This window comes from Triticum urartu, chromosome 1 (genome assembly GCF_003073215.2).
Source record: "Triticum urartu cultivar G1812 chromosome 1, Tu2.1, whole genome shotgun sequence".
Taxonomy (NCBI): Eukaryota; Viridiplantae; Streptophyta; class Magnoliopsida; order Poales; family Poaceae; genus Triticum; species Triticum urartu.
This window is the reverse complement of record NC_053022.1, coordinates 151,505,324-151,519,960: the sequence shown is the minus strand read 5'-3', so window position 1 is coordinate 151,519,960 and position 14,637 is coordinate 151,505,324. Positions and strand designations below refer to the sequence as shown.

General features: G+C 46.9%; 1 protein-coding gene across 1 annotated transcript; it reads right to left on the bottom strand.

The window, feature by feature from the left end:
• Positions 1 to 219: 219 nt before the first annotated feature.
• Positions 220 to 14,264, bottom strand: LOC125552214 (ubiquitin carboxyl-terminal hydrolase 9-like; the record flags this gene model as incomplete). Its single annotated transcript, XM_048715706.1, is given in 6 exon segments — positions 220 to 829; positions 943 to 1,219; positions 1,312 to 1,860; positions 9,264 to 9,409; positions 9,510 to 9,767; positions 14,094 to 14,264. Coding segments are annotated over 6 exon segments (1,581 nt in total), but the record flags the coding sequence as incomplete, so codon positions are not given.
• Between the last annotated feature and the right edge of the window lie 373 nt (positions 14,265 to 14,637).

Below are 14,637 nucleotides of genomic sequence, written 5' to 3'. Positions count from 1 at the left end.
GGTTTTCCTAGCTTTGCAAATCCTCAAATTTTGCACTAAAACTATCGCCAACTTCTAGGTTCATATTAAATGAGACATTCAGAACACGCCCTTAGCAGCCTCATTAGTGCCTTAAATGAGACCTTGTTTCATATCAAAACTATGTTCATATTAAAACTATGTTAAGACCCTTGATGCACTGTTGGGGTGGAGAGAAAAGGTCCAAGAACAAAACCATTCTTCACACCCGTTGTCTGAAAGTTACTACTAGACAAAGTTTTTAAAATATTAAGTTACATACAGCATATCAGTTTCAATAGTTTCCATTCAGCTGGATACATTACCCGTTTACCAACCTCATTGACACCAATAGTGACAGTGTTTACCAACCTCATTGACACCAATATTACCTAAGCCCACAACGCATCCTCAGAAGTTACTTCGACATACTACCTGTAGCCAGCTACACTTCAGTGTTTACTTGTCAAGATGAATCCTACTTTTAAACCGACAAGACTGGAGATACTGGAAACCCTAACCTTCAATTGTTCAACGACCTACCATACACCAATAGTGCCCCAAAACCAGCAAAATTGCAGTCAAACAATATTCGTAGCACGAGCACCATAAGTGCCACAAAACCAGATGATACTGATGTTCGGACTTAAATCTATGCCTCAAGTGAATCAACCATATGGGTGTTGACTGGAACAACATCGGACATTGCACAGGAATTGCCATCAACACGTCGATAGAAGAGCAGATAAGCAGCAGATGTCCTTGTTTCCTCTTCATTGACAGAGGAGACATGACTATCATCAAAGTGATACCAGCTATCTTCTTCTATTAACTGCAAGTGTAAAATGGACAGCAAATGAATTTCAGGCAACCCACATGTGATTCTACAAATGGTATGCAAGACATTGATGGATAACAATATAGCACAAAAGATGGGCCAAGCACCTTCGCGTAGGCAGAATAGTGACCACCTCCCAAACCACCATAATGATTTATCACCGCATAGAGTTCATAGATGAGGGGCTGGTCGCCTCCTGATGTGTGCTTTGCGTACTTGGTCATATCGAGATCATGGATTGGAAAGTTCACAAAGGTATCAAGCTTATTTTTCATATAACGGCTGTATGAAAACCTCTTTAAATGGACCACCAATATCTCAGGCAACCTCCACAAGTCGAGTTTCTTCCTAGCCTGTCTGTGCTCCTTGCAGCAAGGACAGTACCTGTTGCAGATTGGCAAGGTACCAGTGGAAGCCATCAGACTGAAGAAAGTTCGAACCAATAGCTGGACTAGTCAAAAGAAAAAAATACTAACCACATGTCATCAGGGCCTAGAGGTTCGTCCTTCAGAAAAGCATCTAAGCATGAAAATAAGTTGACTGCTTCTTGCCGTGTTTTCTTTGACATAAATCCTGGCTTGAAAACATCAGGAAGATCATCCATGTATTTAAGGTTATATATTTCATGTTCTTTATCAGACCAACCCATCAGTAACCTCATAGGCAAACCAAAAACTTGATCAGAATCTTCTTCTACAGGATTTCTTATATGACCTTTATCATCACTCAAGTAAAGCTTAAACGGCAAAAACTCAGCATCACTCGTTGCTTCATCCACATTTGACGTAGAAAGACCCTTCTCACATGAGGCTCCATTATCCCTTGGTACAATACCATCCAGACTTGGCCTGCGGCCATTCAACAGAGACTCACCTGGAGCATGCACTTTTGCTCGTACAAATGGAGCCAGAACCGCAGAGACAGCCGCATAAATATCAGCTTTTCTTGTTGAGTCATTGGGAATACAAGTCACAAGAGGGCTTCCAATGAGCTTCCGAGCATTAAACTGGGGCTCTGGAGTAAATCTGGGTGAATTAACAAGCACATACCAACATAAGCCTAATTTGGAAAGTAATTCTCACATCCATACTGACAGAATTATAAAAAAAATATAGCATCAAAGAAGATGAGACATAAAATGAGGTATAGGTGATCTCAGTTTTCTGTGCTATCTGCAAGTAAAAATAATGCAAAAAATTGTACTCCCATCAAATTTGAACTAAAGCCACGGCACATTATTTGGATCAGAGGAGTACTACAGAAGGAAAAATCTATTTTTTTTCGAAGCGGAGGCAAAGATTGCCTCGTCTATTAATTAAGTAGAAGAGAATTGCCCGGTTAATTACGGAAAACCAGGCAAAAACCCACCCTAATACACATGGCAAAACCCACCCTAATCGACGACAAAGTCGACCTGCGGCCAGACAACGCAGCTCCAACTCTGACGAAGAGCTCAGAAGAACGAAACCAGGCATGGCTGGCGCCACAGAAGATCGCCGAACGGGCTACCTGCAGCCAGTCATCGTACACCACAGGGCCTCGCCGCCGCAGCTTCGACTCCATAACAACAAGCAAACCGAGGCAAAATCGTGGACACGCCGGAGAAGAGACGACTACCACAACCATTGCCGCGTCGCCGACATCACTTCCACCATCATCGTTGCCACAGAAGTCTGGTTGCGACAGAGATTCTCTTGGGGCCGCCGCCCCGACATCCACCGCTCCGTCGCGCCCAGCGCAATCAACCGACACCGCCTTCCGGGGCCACCGCCCCGACATAACACCGCTCCACTCAAGCAGCAACGCCGCACAACCCAGCTGCCCGCAGCCCATGCTGCTCAGGGCAACCGCTCTCAGACCACGAACGTCGCACCACAACCAAGGCCGCCGCCCCGACGTAAAGTCAGACCGCCCCCTCCCCGCGGCGCACCGACCGAGCCGACACCCCCACCGCCCAAGCGGGACAAGGATGCCACCCAACCAATGTCGAGATAGAGCCCCACCTCATAGAGCTGCCACTCACATTGTTCCCGAGATCGCCATCTCGACGCACAATCAAAAATCATCCGGAGCCGCCGCCCCGACATCCACTGCCCTCGACGACAAAGAGATCCGTGCAAACTGCAATATGCTGACTCTCCAAGGCGATGCCTCAAAGAAGGAAACGACGTAGCCGCCGACATCGCCCGCTTCGACCGTCCGAAGCTAGGGATTTCTCCCAGAGAGTCATGCAAAGAAGCACCATGGCAACACCTTCAAGAAGGGGAACGACACCATGGCCATGGCACCGCTGTTGCTGGCACCGACCCAAGGTCAGTGCTGGACTTTCGTCCGGAGCTTTTCTCCACACCTCCGAACCTGAGCAGATCCGAAGCACTGCGTAGCACACAATCCCCATGGTCGACATCCACCGCTCCACCTTCCCGCTGCACTAAGCACCGCCCGAGACGGAGAACAACCACGGTTCCCAGCCGGCCAGCCACAGCCATGAACCAGACACGCCAACGCACGCCACCACGCGCCTGCCGGAGACCAGAATCCTCAGAACCACCACACATGCACCCTGCTCCGAACCTCCAACATCAGCCACTGCACCCTTACACGCACAGCGAGCCACACAGCGAAGAGCCGTGCAGACCCGCCGCCGCCCCTGCCAGATCCACGCCTGCCCAAAGCACCGCAGGGAAGATCCAGCGCCCTCACACCGCCGAGCCTCGTGCACGGGAGAAATCCACCGTGCCAGCGGCGTCACAGCCCATCGAAAGACGCGTGAGGTCGCCGCTCCAACAGTCGCCGCCCCCTACGGCCGCGCACCCACTACCACACCAGATCCGGGCGCGGGGGCCCCAGATCCGCCGCCCCGCCGGAGGTTGGGAGTGGTGTAGCACAAAGCTTAAACCATTAAAAAAACATTTACTGTGGCAGATCATAAATCATAAGAGCATCTCCAACAGGCGCCCAATATCAGCCTCGCACCCAAAAAATCGCAAGTTTAGCGCGCATGGAGCTAGAAATAACACTCCAGCGGACGCTGCATAATAGAGCACGCCGTAAAAAGTGTTCAGCGCGCAGGAAGAAACTGGACCCGAAGCCGTATATTTGGGGCGTGAGCTCCAGCGCGCCTAACATCCCACGCACACGAAAAAGTGCCCCGTGCGTCCTTGGCTGCCGTCGGCCTCCTCGCGTGCGCACGCCAGCCCGCCAGCCGGCCACGGCCACGACGGCGGCGTGGGCCGGAGGAGCGCGGCCACTGACGGCGGGTCGGGGCGAGCAAGGGCGGCGCGGTGAGCAGGCCACGGCCACGGCAGGGCGGCGAGGCGAGCGGGGCGGTGGGGCGAACAGGGGCAGCGGGCCGGGGCAAGCAGGCCGCGGCCCCAGGCGGCGGGGCGGGGCGCGGGCGCGTTGAGCAGGGCCGCGGCCACGGGCGGCGGGGCGGGGCGCGGGGGCGGTGAGCAGGCCGCGGCCACGGGCGGCGGGGCGCAGGCGCGGCCACGGCGGCGGCAGGGCGAGCAGGCCAAGGCCACGGCAGGGCTACCAGGGGAGGAGCACGACCACGGCCATGGCGGCTGCGGGGCACGCCCACAGCGGCGAGCAGGCCACGGGGGCGGCGCGTGGCCATGACCATGCCGGCGAGCATGCCACGGGTGGTGAGCTGGGTACGGGCGCGTGAGATTAATTTTGGGCGTCTGTTGGAGATGTAGCTGGGCAGTATATTTTTGGGCGTCTGCTGGAGATGTCCAGTTATCCGGCGCGCTAAAACGCTATTTTGGCGTTGTAAAAACTTTTTAGCGCGCTGCTCCGTAAGGCGTCTGTTGGAGATGCTCTAAGGGCATTCATGACAACAAAATGTAGAAGAATATGTCTTGTCCACTCCAAATCTCGTGCTCTCGACTGCAGAGTTAGATCGGAGTGCTGCCACCCCCTCCATATCTTTCGACCCCTTCCACATCTCAATCTTCCTAACCCCATTCTAAATATGCAGCCGTACAGTAAGTCTACCATAATGTAAAGACTCTACACGCCTTTTGGCCATAAGAGACTGAAAGCACAATCAACACTGTTGTCAGCCTCTAGCCGCATGTAGGCATTTTAGAAGGGCAAGCACCAGCGTCAGCCGGCTGATACTCACACGGGATCAACCGGCTCGATGGCCACTCGCTCAATTTGTAAGCCATATGATTATTTCATTAGTCAAACCAGAGCACCGTTTTGGCGACCGTTGTGTGGTGCTGAGGCCAAGGACGCACCGTTTCACAAATCAAGTGGGCGTCAGGACCCCACAATACTAGTTTAATGTATGTTATGTATAGCAACTACAGATTGTAGCTAGCTGCTCATATTGTAGCAGCCTCACACAATCCCCAGATTTTAGTTACGTATCAAGCCATTCATGCTCATGCTGCATGGCCCCTAGAGCCTATCTTTGTCGTCAACGTTCATAGAAACATATGCAACAAAATAGAGATAATCTATATCTTTGCAGTAGCAAAATATAGAGAGGTCGTCTTGCAACAACAGCACCGCTCTTGTACGGGCGTCCTTTTGTCTTGCAGCAATGGGCGATCGTCCTTGACGCCTCATCGTCCCACTTGCAACAATTATGACCGTCATTATAATATGTTGCGACTAGCTTGCATCAATGCCTGATGGATGTTGCGCGTGGATCATCCGGGTGATTTGAACCATTTAGCTATACAACAAATCACCATTGATCGCAACAAAAATCTTGACAAGAAAAACATCCAACATATGAAGTATGAAGTCAAACACTTGCAACATTCACCCATGTATTTGCAGCAAACGCAAGTACAAGTTTACAACATGTCAACAAAAACCATTACCATCGGAGCGGCGGACAAGACATGCTGAATGCACTGGCGGAGCTACGGCAAGGCCGAAGTATTCACCCATGTATTTGCAGCAAACGCAAGTACAAGTTTACAACATGTCAACAAAAACCGTTACCATCGGAGCGGCAGACAAGACATGCTGCATGCACTGGCGGAGCTACGGCAAGGCCGAAGTGGCCGTGGCCCGCCCAGGATTTATGAGTGTTTTCTTTCATATACTACTATGCATCGGTAAAGCCGAGTCCACTGGCAGACCTAGCTAAGGCCGTGATCCCCTTTACGCCCGATTCTGTGCGAGATTCACACGACTTCTCGACCGCTACGATGTAGTGACAGGTTTTGAAATTATGGGCCACAAGGAGCATCGGCTGGAGGTCTAGTTAGTTCTTAGTTAGCAAATTGACAGCCCTACATGGTATTTAGACCCGTATTGCCAAACCGCTCCATTGGAGATGCTTGTCGTGCTCATGGCATCTGCCGTTTGTTGAGTTTTGATGCATCCTACTTGTAATATGTATTATATACCGATTTAGATATGTTTTATCGAAACTAACTCCAGCTTTTGCTCATGTGCCAGGAGAGTGCTGAGACATTTTTTATTAAATCAAAATCCTTATTTTCTTGCATGCGGCAAGTCATCTGGGTTGTATGGCTGGCCACCAAAATGTGCACCTGTAATTTTGAAAAAAATGTGAACTTGTTTGCCTGGCCCGCCCAGCTATTTCTGTGTAGCTCCGCCACTGGCTGCATGGATCGGATCAGACGCCTCTAGAGTCGTTGGATCCCATGCGCGACAACCATCTAAAGTGGTTGCTTCAGTCATTCATTGTAACCCGACATGTTGCGCTGCTGGATGCAACATGATCCATGTTGCGCTCGGGAAAACATTCGTGGGCATCCACCCTGATCTGACCCGTTTGCGACATAAACCATGTTATGTTTGTAGGTTGCAACATGACCAGTGTTGTGTTCGGAAAAAAAATCCTCCACACCCTGACCCCCATTTGCAACATGAGCCATGTTGCGCTCGTAGGTTGCAGCCGGAAAAATCATCCACACACTGATCCTGTTTGCAACATTAGCCATTTTGCACTCGTAGGTTGCACAATGACCTGTGTTGCTTTGGAAAAAAGTCCTCCACACCCTAACCCCAGTTTACAACATGAGCCATGTTGCGCTCGCAGGTTGCAACAGGACTCATGTTATTTTGGGAAAAAGTACTCCACACCCCGACGGCACGACACCCGTTTGCAACATGAGCCATGTTGCATTCTTTGAAACATGACCCGTGTTGCTTCAGAAAGAAGTCCTCCACACCATAACCCCATATACAACATGAGTCCTGTTGCTCTCGGGTAAGGTCATCCATTCGCAATATGAGTCATGTGCTCGCTGGTTGTAACATGACCCACACTGCACTCGGGAAAAGATTCGCTTCTTGCGCCTGGAAGGGAGTTGCATTGGGGACTGTTGAAATATATTGCCCACCTCCCTCCATGAGTTCGAACTTTTGGATGAGTTGGCTGGAGCATGAATTCAATATGGTATCCGAGCCAAGAGGTCTTGAGTTCAAAACCCTGCCGACGCAGTATTAAATAAAACGATTCTGCGGCCTACATCGATCCCACGTCTAAGGACTAAAATAGCCTAGACGTGAGGGGGAGTGTTGAAATATATTGCCCACCTCCCTCCATGAGTTCGAACTTTTGGATGAGTTGGCTGGAGCATGAATTCAATAGGGACCATCTGATCAAAATCGGACCTGAAGGACACGGAGACAGCCAACCCTCGCCGAGTTATGAGCAGGCTATTTACAAGTGTTTTCCATAAGCCATAGGATGATTGTGGGGACGGGGACGGCACCGCGAGCTCGCCGGTTATTCGCAACATTATCTGTTGTTGTAGAGGTCCCCGGTGCTGCAAACTCCTCTGACAGAAAGGACGTTGTCGCTATTGCGAGGGCAGCGCTGGACTGGGTGGCGACGCTGGCGAGCAGCAGCGACGACAGTGCAGTAGCACCAAGGAAAAAGCACATCAGCGGGCTGGCGCATGGGCTTGGGGCGAGAAGAAAGCACACCTCATAAGCTAGGAAGGTACGACAGCATGCCAGCCACTGTGCTCCGACCATAGAACTAGAAGTATTAAAAAAGCCAAATTATGTTTAGTAGAAGGTAATGTACTAGTAGGGATCGCGCACATGCACCTAAGTTTTCATGCGGCCGTACTACTTGCGATCGAACGGCCCAGCACACGACAGATGCAATCAGCAAATTAGTCGGTTGAATCCAATATTTTTCCTTTTAGAAGACCCAATTCTGATACGTATAACATTTATGAATCCTTTTAGGATCAACGCTAAAAAGCAACGGTGATACCGATGAGGATGTTAGCCATAGAATCAAAGCGGTTTGCATGAAGTGGCGGCAAGCATCTGACACCCTCCATGGCAAGGTCCCACAAAAGCTCAAAAGTTCTATAGGACGGCTATCAGACCTGTGATGCTATATGGAGCGAGAGTGTTAGCCTTACTAAGAAACAAACGTACCCAACAATGTGCATGCTAAGGTGGATGTGTGGCCATATAATAAAGGACCGAATTAGGAATGACGGAATACATGCTAAGGTAGGGATGGCACCGATTAAAGAGAAGGTGGTTAGGATAAAATGCACTAGTGAATGAATAGTGGTAGTCTAAAGACTAGCAAAAATACGAGGGGGGTAGGGGGGCGACCGATATGGTAAAAAGAGACTTGAAGGATTGGAATGTGCCCAGGGATTTGGCGCTTGATAGGACTGTGTATGGAAATCAATGATAGATGTACCAGAACCTTAATTTGCTTTCCTTCACTTTGTTTACTTCTACATTCTCTCTTCCTTTTTGGGTTTTTGATGTTCTGCTTGGGATAAAACGCTTTGTTGTTATTTTGAAAATGGTGCGATCATTGTAATGAACACATCTATGCAATGGATGCAGAGTAGGGCCACTTAACTCTCAAGTGTCTTATACTCCCTCTGTGCCAAAATAAGTATGGCTGATTTAGTACAACATTACAACTTTGTACTAAATCAACGACACTTATTTTGGGATGGAGAGAGTAACAAATATCACAAGGAAAATGATAAAAGGGCTCTGTTTGGCATAGTGATGCCTCTCCAAATGCACGTATGTGTTTCTATATAGATATAGCAGTTATTTGGAACTTGCAAGCGTATTTTTTAGGTGTAAGAAAAAAACTTACTAGAATTTAGTAAAAGTCAATTAAGTTGCTACATTCCAGCATTTGGGGCAGCACACACATAAACCAAAAACTAAGCCTAAGATATGAAAAAAATACGGAATAGATAAATCCCGAACGTTCGGAATGTAAGAATGTCATCCCGAACGTTTTTTGATGGCAACTTTAGTTGCTGCGAGGTGGCAACTTTGTTCCAGTTCGATTTTTTGTCAGAAAATTGCCATGTTTTGTCAACAACACCTTGATTAAAGTTGCCATGAAAAGAGTTTGGATTAGCATGCTTAAATTCCGAACGTTCGGGACTTATTGAGGTCCAAAAAATAACATTCGCATGACTCTCACCTATCCACATTCCGATGTAGGATCTCAATCCTCAAAAGTTTTTCATGGCCAGCAGGAAGCTTATAAGCAACAAGCTGATCACCATCTTTTATAATATTTAGTAGCTCCAATGGACTGAAATAACGGTATATCCGATAATCATATACCTGATAAATGTCAGTAACCATTAGTTAGTTATTTGCTGAAAAAACCTACACTCGAGTTTCACGAATGACTAGGCAAGTAAAACATGACAAGTATTTTTACCTCTCCAAGTAACAACGTCTCAGACTGTTTTAAGCAGCACGCATCACTCAGGGCTTTACAAAGATCTCTGCAAACTCCATTTTTCGGTACTGTAACAGTGTAAGGCATGGGAAGAGAATCCCCAGTACCACTAAATACAGTCACAGTCATCATTCGAGTAACAGTTGAGGGTAATGGTAGCGATAAATACATGAATGGGTCAAAGGTAACAGAGATTTTGTTGCATTCTGGACAGACTAAGGTGGACTTGTATTGCCCCTGAAACAACAAACAAAGAAATTATAGTTATGGCAGAGAACACGAACAAAAAAAACTTGTTGGTAGACAGTCCCCGCATATGAAGAAAAAAATTGTAAGATAACTGACTCATAATTCAAACAAAGAGCGCTAATTTAAATATTATAGTTAGCTTTATTTTTGTTCTCTATTTCTAAATGCCACCCACCAAATCATGGCCACCATGTTCCTGAACCAGAGCAGCAACTTTGCCATGTTCAACAATGGGTTTTTCTCTTTTTGTTTTATTATGAGATCTAAAGTCTCCTAATCAATAAATCAGCACACAGACCACTAACACATCTGATTTGGACACCATGTGAATTAGACAAAACAAATTATGCATGATGTTGGAAGGCAATGGAGATTTCATGAGATAATATGGCTCATAATAGCGGTGGGCAACCCCGTCAACTACGCATACAATCTGACAAGTGTGGCATATCTGCTGTTGCCTAATCGCACTGCTCCACGCAGATCGTAGCTTCCGAGTGGTGATTATTAAGATAGTCGTTTAACCATCTATCTGAAAAGACCGATTTAATAGGAAGAGATATATAATATACTTAACACACAGATCCCTTCGCATCCGATGTGGATATGGAATGATCAGCACCTACCCTCACGGGGGGAAATGCGGGGTCCGAGACTTGAACCCAAGACCACAGCTCTGATGCCATGTTAATAGTCATCCAACCATCAATCCCAAAAGACCGATCTAATAGGAAGAAGAGATATAATATACTAAACACCATCACCCCCCCCCAAATCCCCTCTGCATCCGATGTGGATATGGAATGATCGACACCTTGGCCCACGCCCGACGTGGATAAATGCTTGGGGGAGATACGGGGACCGAGACTTGAACCCAAGACCTCAGCTCTGATACCAATGTTAAGATATGTCATCTAACCATCTATACTGATCTGATAGGAAGAGGAGATATAATCCTATATACATAAGAGAGTGATCAACACCTCGGCCCACGCCCGACGTGGATAAATGCTTGGGGGAGATACGGGGACCGAGACTTGAACCCAAGACCTCAGCTCTGATACCAATGTTAAGATATGGTCATCTAACCATCTGTACTGATCTGATAGGAAGAGGAGGTATAATCCTATATACATAAGAGTGATCCCCACTAACTTATTTATGTCAACATGCAAGCATGCCACCTCACCATACAATTATGAACGGAATAAGGCCCACCTTAGCACGCAAACCATGCATGGAGAAAGACCCACCACAACATTCAATCATGCATGGAAAAAAGTTCTCCATTCAATTATATTCTACTTATATTCAACAAAGATTTTGCAACTCTACATAATCAAATACAACATGTCAAATGTATTTAAATTTTTGTTCTCATGTTATCAACCCAATTTTTTGTCAACCAATTCCCGCAACAACGCGCCATGTATCCTCTAGTATACTTAAACCCCCCCCCCCCCCCCCCCCCCCCCCCCCCCCCTATGTGGATATGGAATGATCAACACGTCCACCAATGCCCAACGTTGGCGTGGATAAATGGTTGGGGAAAATGCGGGGACCGAGACTTGAACCCAAGATCTCAGCTATGATACCAATGCCCCAAAAGACCGATATGATATTAAGAGATATAATATACTCCCTCCGTCCCATAATATAAGAGCGTTTTTTACACTAGCGTAGTGTAAAAAACGCTAGTGTAAAAAACGCTCTTATATTATGGGACAGAGGGAGTACTTAACCCCCCCCCCCCATCCGATGTGGATATGGAATGATCAACACCTTCCCCCGCGCCCGACGTGGGTGGATAAATGATTGGTGATTGGGGACCGAGACTTTAACCAAAGACCTCGGGTCTAATACCATGTTACAATATAGTCATCTGACCATCCATCCCAAAAGACCAACCTGATAGGAAGAGGAGATATAATATAGTACTTAACAGTAGTAATTAGAGTATCAAGAGAAACCAATTAACCTCGAAGCATCTCCACCCAACAACATGGTGAATGCCTGGAACCTAGGGTCTCTTGGATGTTCCGCAAACTTAGAAGGTGATCACAAGTAAGGGTGGGAATAAAAACTGCCAAACCAGAAACCAAACCGACACCGACAACAACAAAAAACACTTGCACTAATATATTCACTTGTTACTGTCAATAACCGAGTTAAATTTGGTTAGTTTGGTATTTTATCTCGATTATCCGACCAGGAACGAACATCCAAAAGCCTGCCTCTCCTATGGGCCAGCCAGCTGCAGGAAGGCCCAAACCAAACATGATGCGGACACGAGCACGTGCAAGAGCTCTCGAGACCGAGGTGACATCTCTCCTTAGTGACATTCCGTATGACCCACGTGAGACATGGCTACTACCTAAATCCGGAATGTTGTGTGTGCTTAGGTACCAAGAGGACCCTCTCAGAGACGCTCATGATGATGGACAAGTCCCCAAGTGCAAAGACATCGAGACTCAAGAAAGAGAACCGTCAAGATGCTACAGGACTCGGACATCCGGCCCCTGGCGACTTCACCCCCAACCGCAGTCCAGCCGAACACCAGCTTCAGGGCCCGGACATCCGGCCCGAGCCGCCGGACATCCAGCCCCCGCCTGAAAATCCGGCCAAACCCTACAGCACGGAAAGCCCGAGCCAGCCCGAACATCCGGCCTGTCCCAAAGCCCCAGCCCGGACATCCGGCACCTGTCTACGCACAGTGAACGGGCCGAAGGCCCATGTATCCCTCCAACTCGCCCCAACTTGTACTAGGGTTAGGAGAGGATTAGCTCATTAGAGATAGAGCTTTGCTCAGCCACTTACATACTCCCATGGAGATACATACTCCCATATATAGACCTCTTCATACTCCATCTAGGGTTAGGAGAGGATTAGCTCATTAGAGATAGAGCTTTGCTCAGCCACTTACATACTCCCATGGAGATCAAGACCTCCATGTGATGAACTAGCTACCGATTGTATCCTCCCTTGTTGACTTTGGATCGTGTATCTCTCTGTGTGTATAGCACATGTGTGATTCTGTCTTGTCTATTTGAGTGATTTCCCTCTTGTGTTCTTCGTGTTCTTCCCCGTTTCCCCTCCAAATCCCCTCCAAATCGTGAAAGATCGACACCATAGGGTTCCACCCTACATCAAAACATAACGCAATATTTGGCATTCTTGGTAAAGTGTGCAGCTGCAGGAGAAATTAGTCCCACCTCGCCTAGCTAATCAGAAGGGGGCAGAGACCTGGCCTATATGAGGGAGAGGTGTGTGGTGAAAGGCACGCAACTTCATGGTGGATATAACGCAAATTAGCGAACAACGCATTAGGTACGAACTGAAAAGCGAACCGAATTAGTCGGTTAACCAAATTTTCAGTGCTGTTTTATGCTGCCATTTTCGATTAGCATTTGTCACTAACCAAATTTGCAAATAAACCAAATTTTTTATTTCTATCAGACCTACTCATAGGATGTGTCATGTACTTTTGTGTGCGTCCTTTCTTGTCACATTGTGAGGAACAACAAGGTAAGCAACTGCAGGGCAACTATTATCTGTTCTTGGCCATCAGATAGGCTGCAGGACGGCAGATCGCTGTGATTGCTTTCTCTTAGGTTCACCTACTACTATCTCCATAAGAGCAAGTCACCCAATTAGAATTCAGTACCACTTCCCAAATATAATCAATGCCAACAAGCAAAACAAGTTTTCTGACACTGAAGGACCTAAATATCAAGTTCAGGGACCTACTTGAACCATCTATGCAGGTTTAGAAACCAACGGTGCAACTCTTAACAGTCGATAATCAAACTAGTAGAAGATCACAATCCTAGCCCAATTCAACCTAGGATGTGGCCTAACACCGTGCTGGCAACTTTGATTCTCGCATTGACAACTAAATAATACCCAGACAAAGAACAATGCAGTCTTTAGGATCAGCGACCACAAATATGATAAACATCATGTGATAAATATAGATGGGCTTTCTTGTTGAATGAAAACTGAAATTTCATACATTCTGCAAACTATATCTATAAACACATAAAATCCAGAAGTAGTATATGAGAAAGTAACATCAACAGTGTCGGTTACAGCATGGACAAGTTCCTTGTGTCACCTAGCAGTGGTTAACTTTCACTAGTACGTCCGATTATAGTTAACTTAGCTTTGATGAGCTCCCATTATTATAAAATACCTAAATAACAGTAAAAGGCATCGAATAGTTTGAAAAGGATTCAAAATAAAGTAGGATTCAAACAGAATAGTTTCTCCAGGTAAGCATGATTATCTGATCATTCAAGTCTAAAGATTACTTACCTGGAACTTATCTACTATTATGGAGTCATTTCGAGCTTTATGGTAATTCCAGCATTCTTCAGCAAATTCTTCATCAGGACGGTCATCAGCATCCTTTGCTTCTATATATGGTTTCTTCTTCACGCGATTGAGATCTTCATGCAGACCATCCAACAGAAATGCAAGCAACTCCTGAAGAAAAGAGAGGCAATTCTTACGTAAGAAAAAAGGGTATATTTAAATGTTTCACAAAATGTAGCAAAACAAAAACAGAAGGCAGGTCGATATGTACAAGTGTGCCACATGCAAGGATTTGTACCGGTCCTGAGACCGATGAATGTGACAAGGTTGGGGGTACAGCTCCGAGGAGTGAAGGTTGGTGTGCCATGGTGCTGAGGATGAGAGGGAGAAGGTTGGGGACATAGATTACATCTTTACTAGTTTATTCTCATTTGTTGGATAATCCATATGGGGTACATCATGTCCCTTTTACAGGGAAGACTCGACTTGATGCCTAAGAATATATCTTGAGTTTCGTACCAAATCATATCTTCATCTTCCTAAC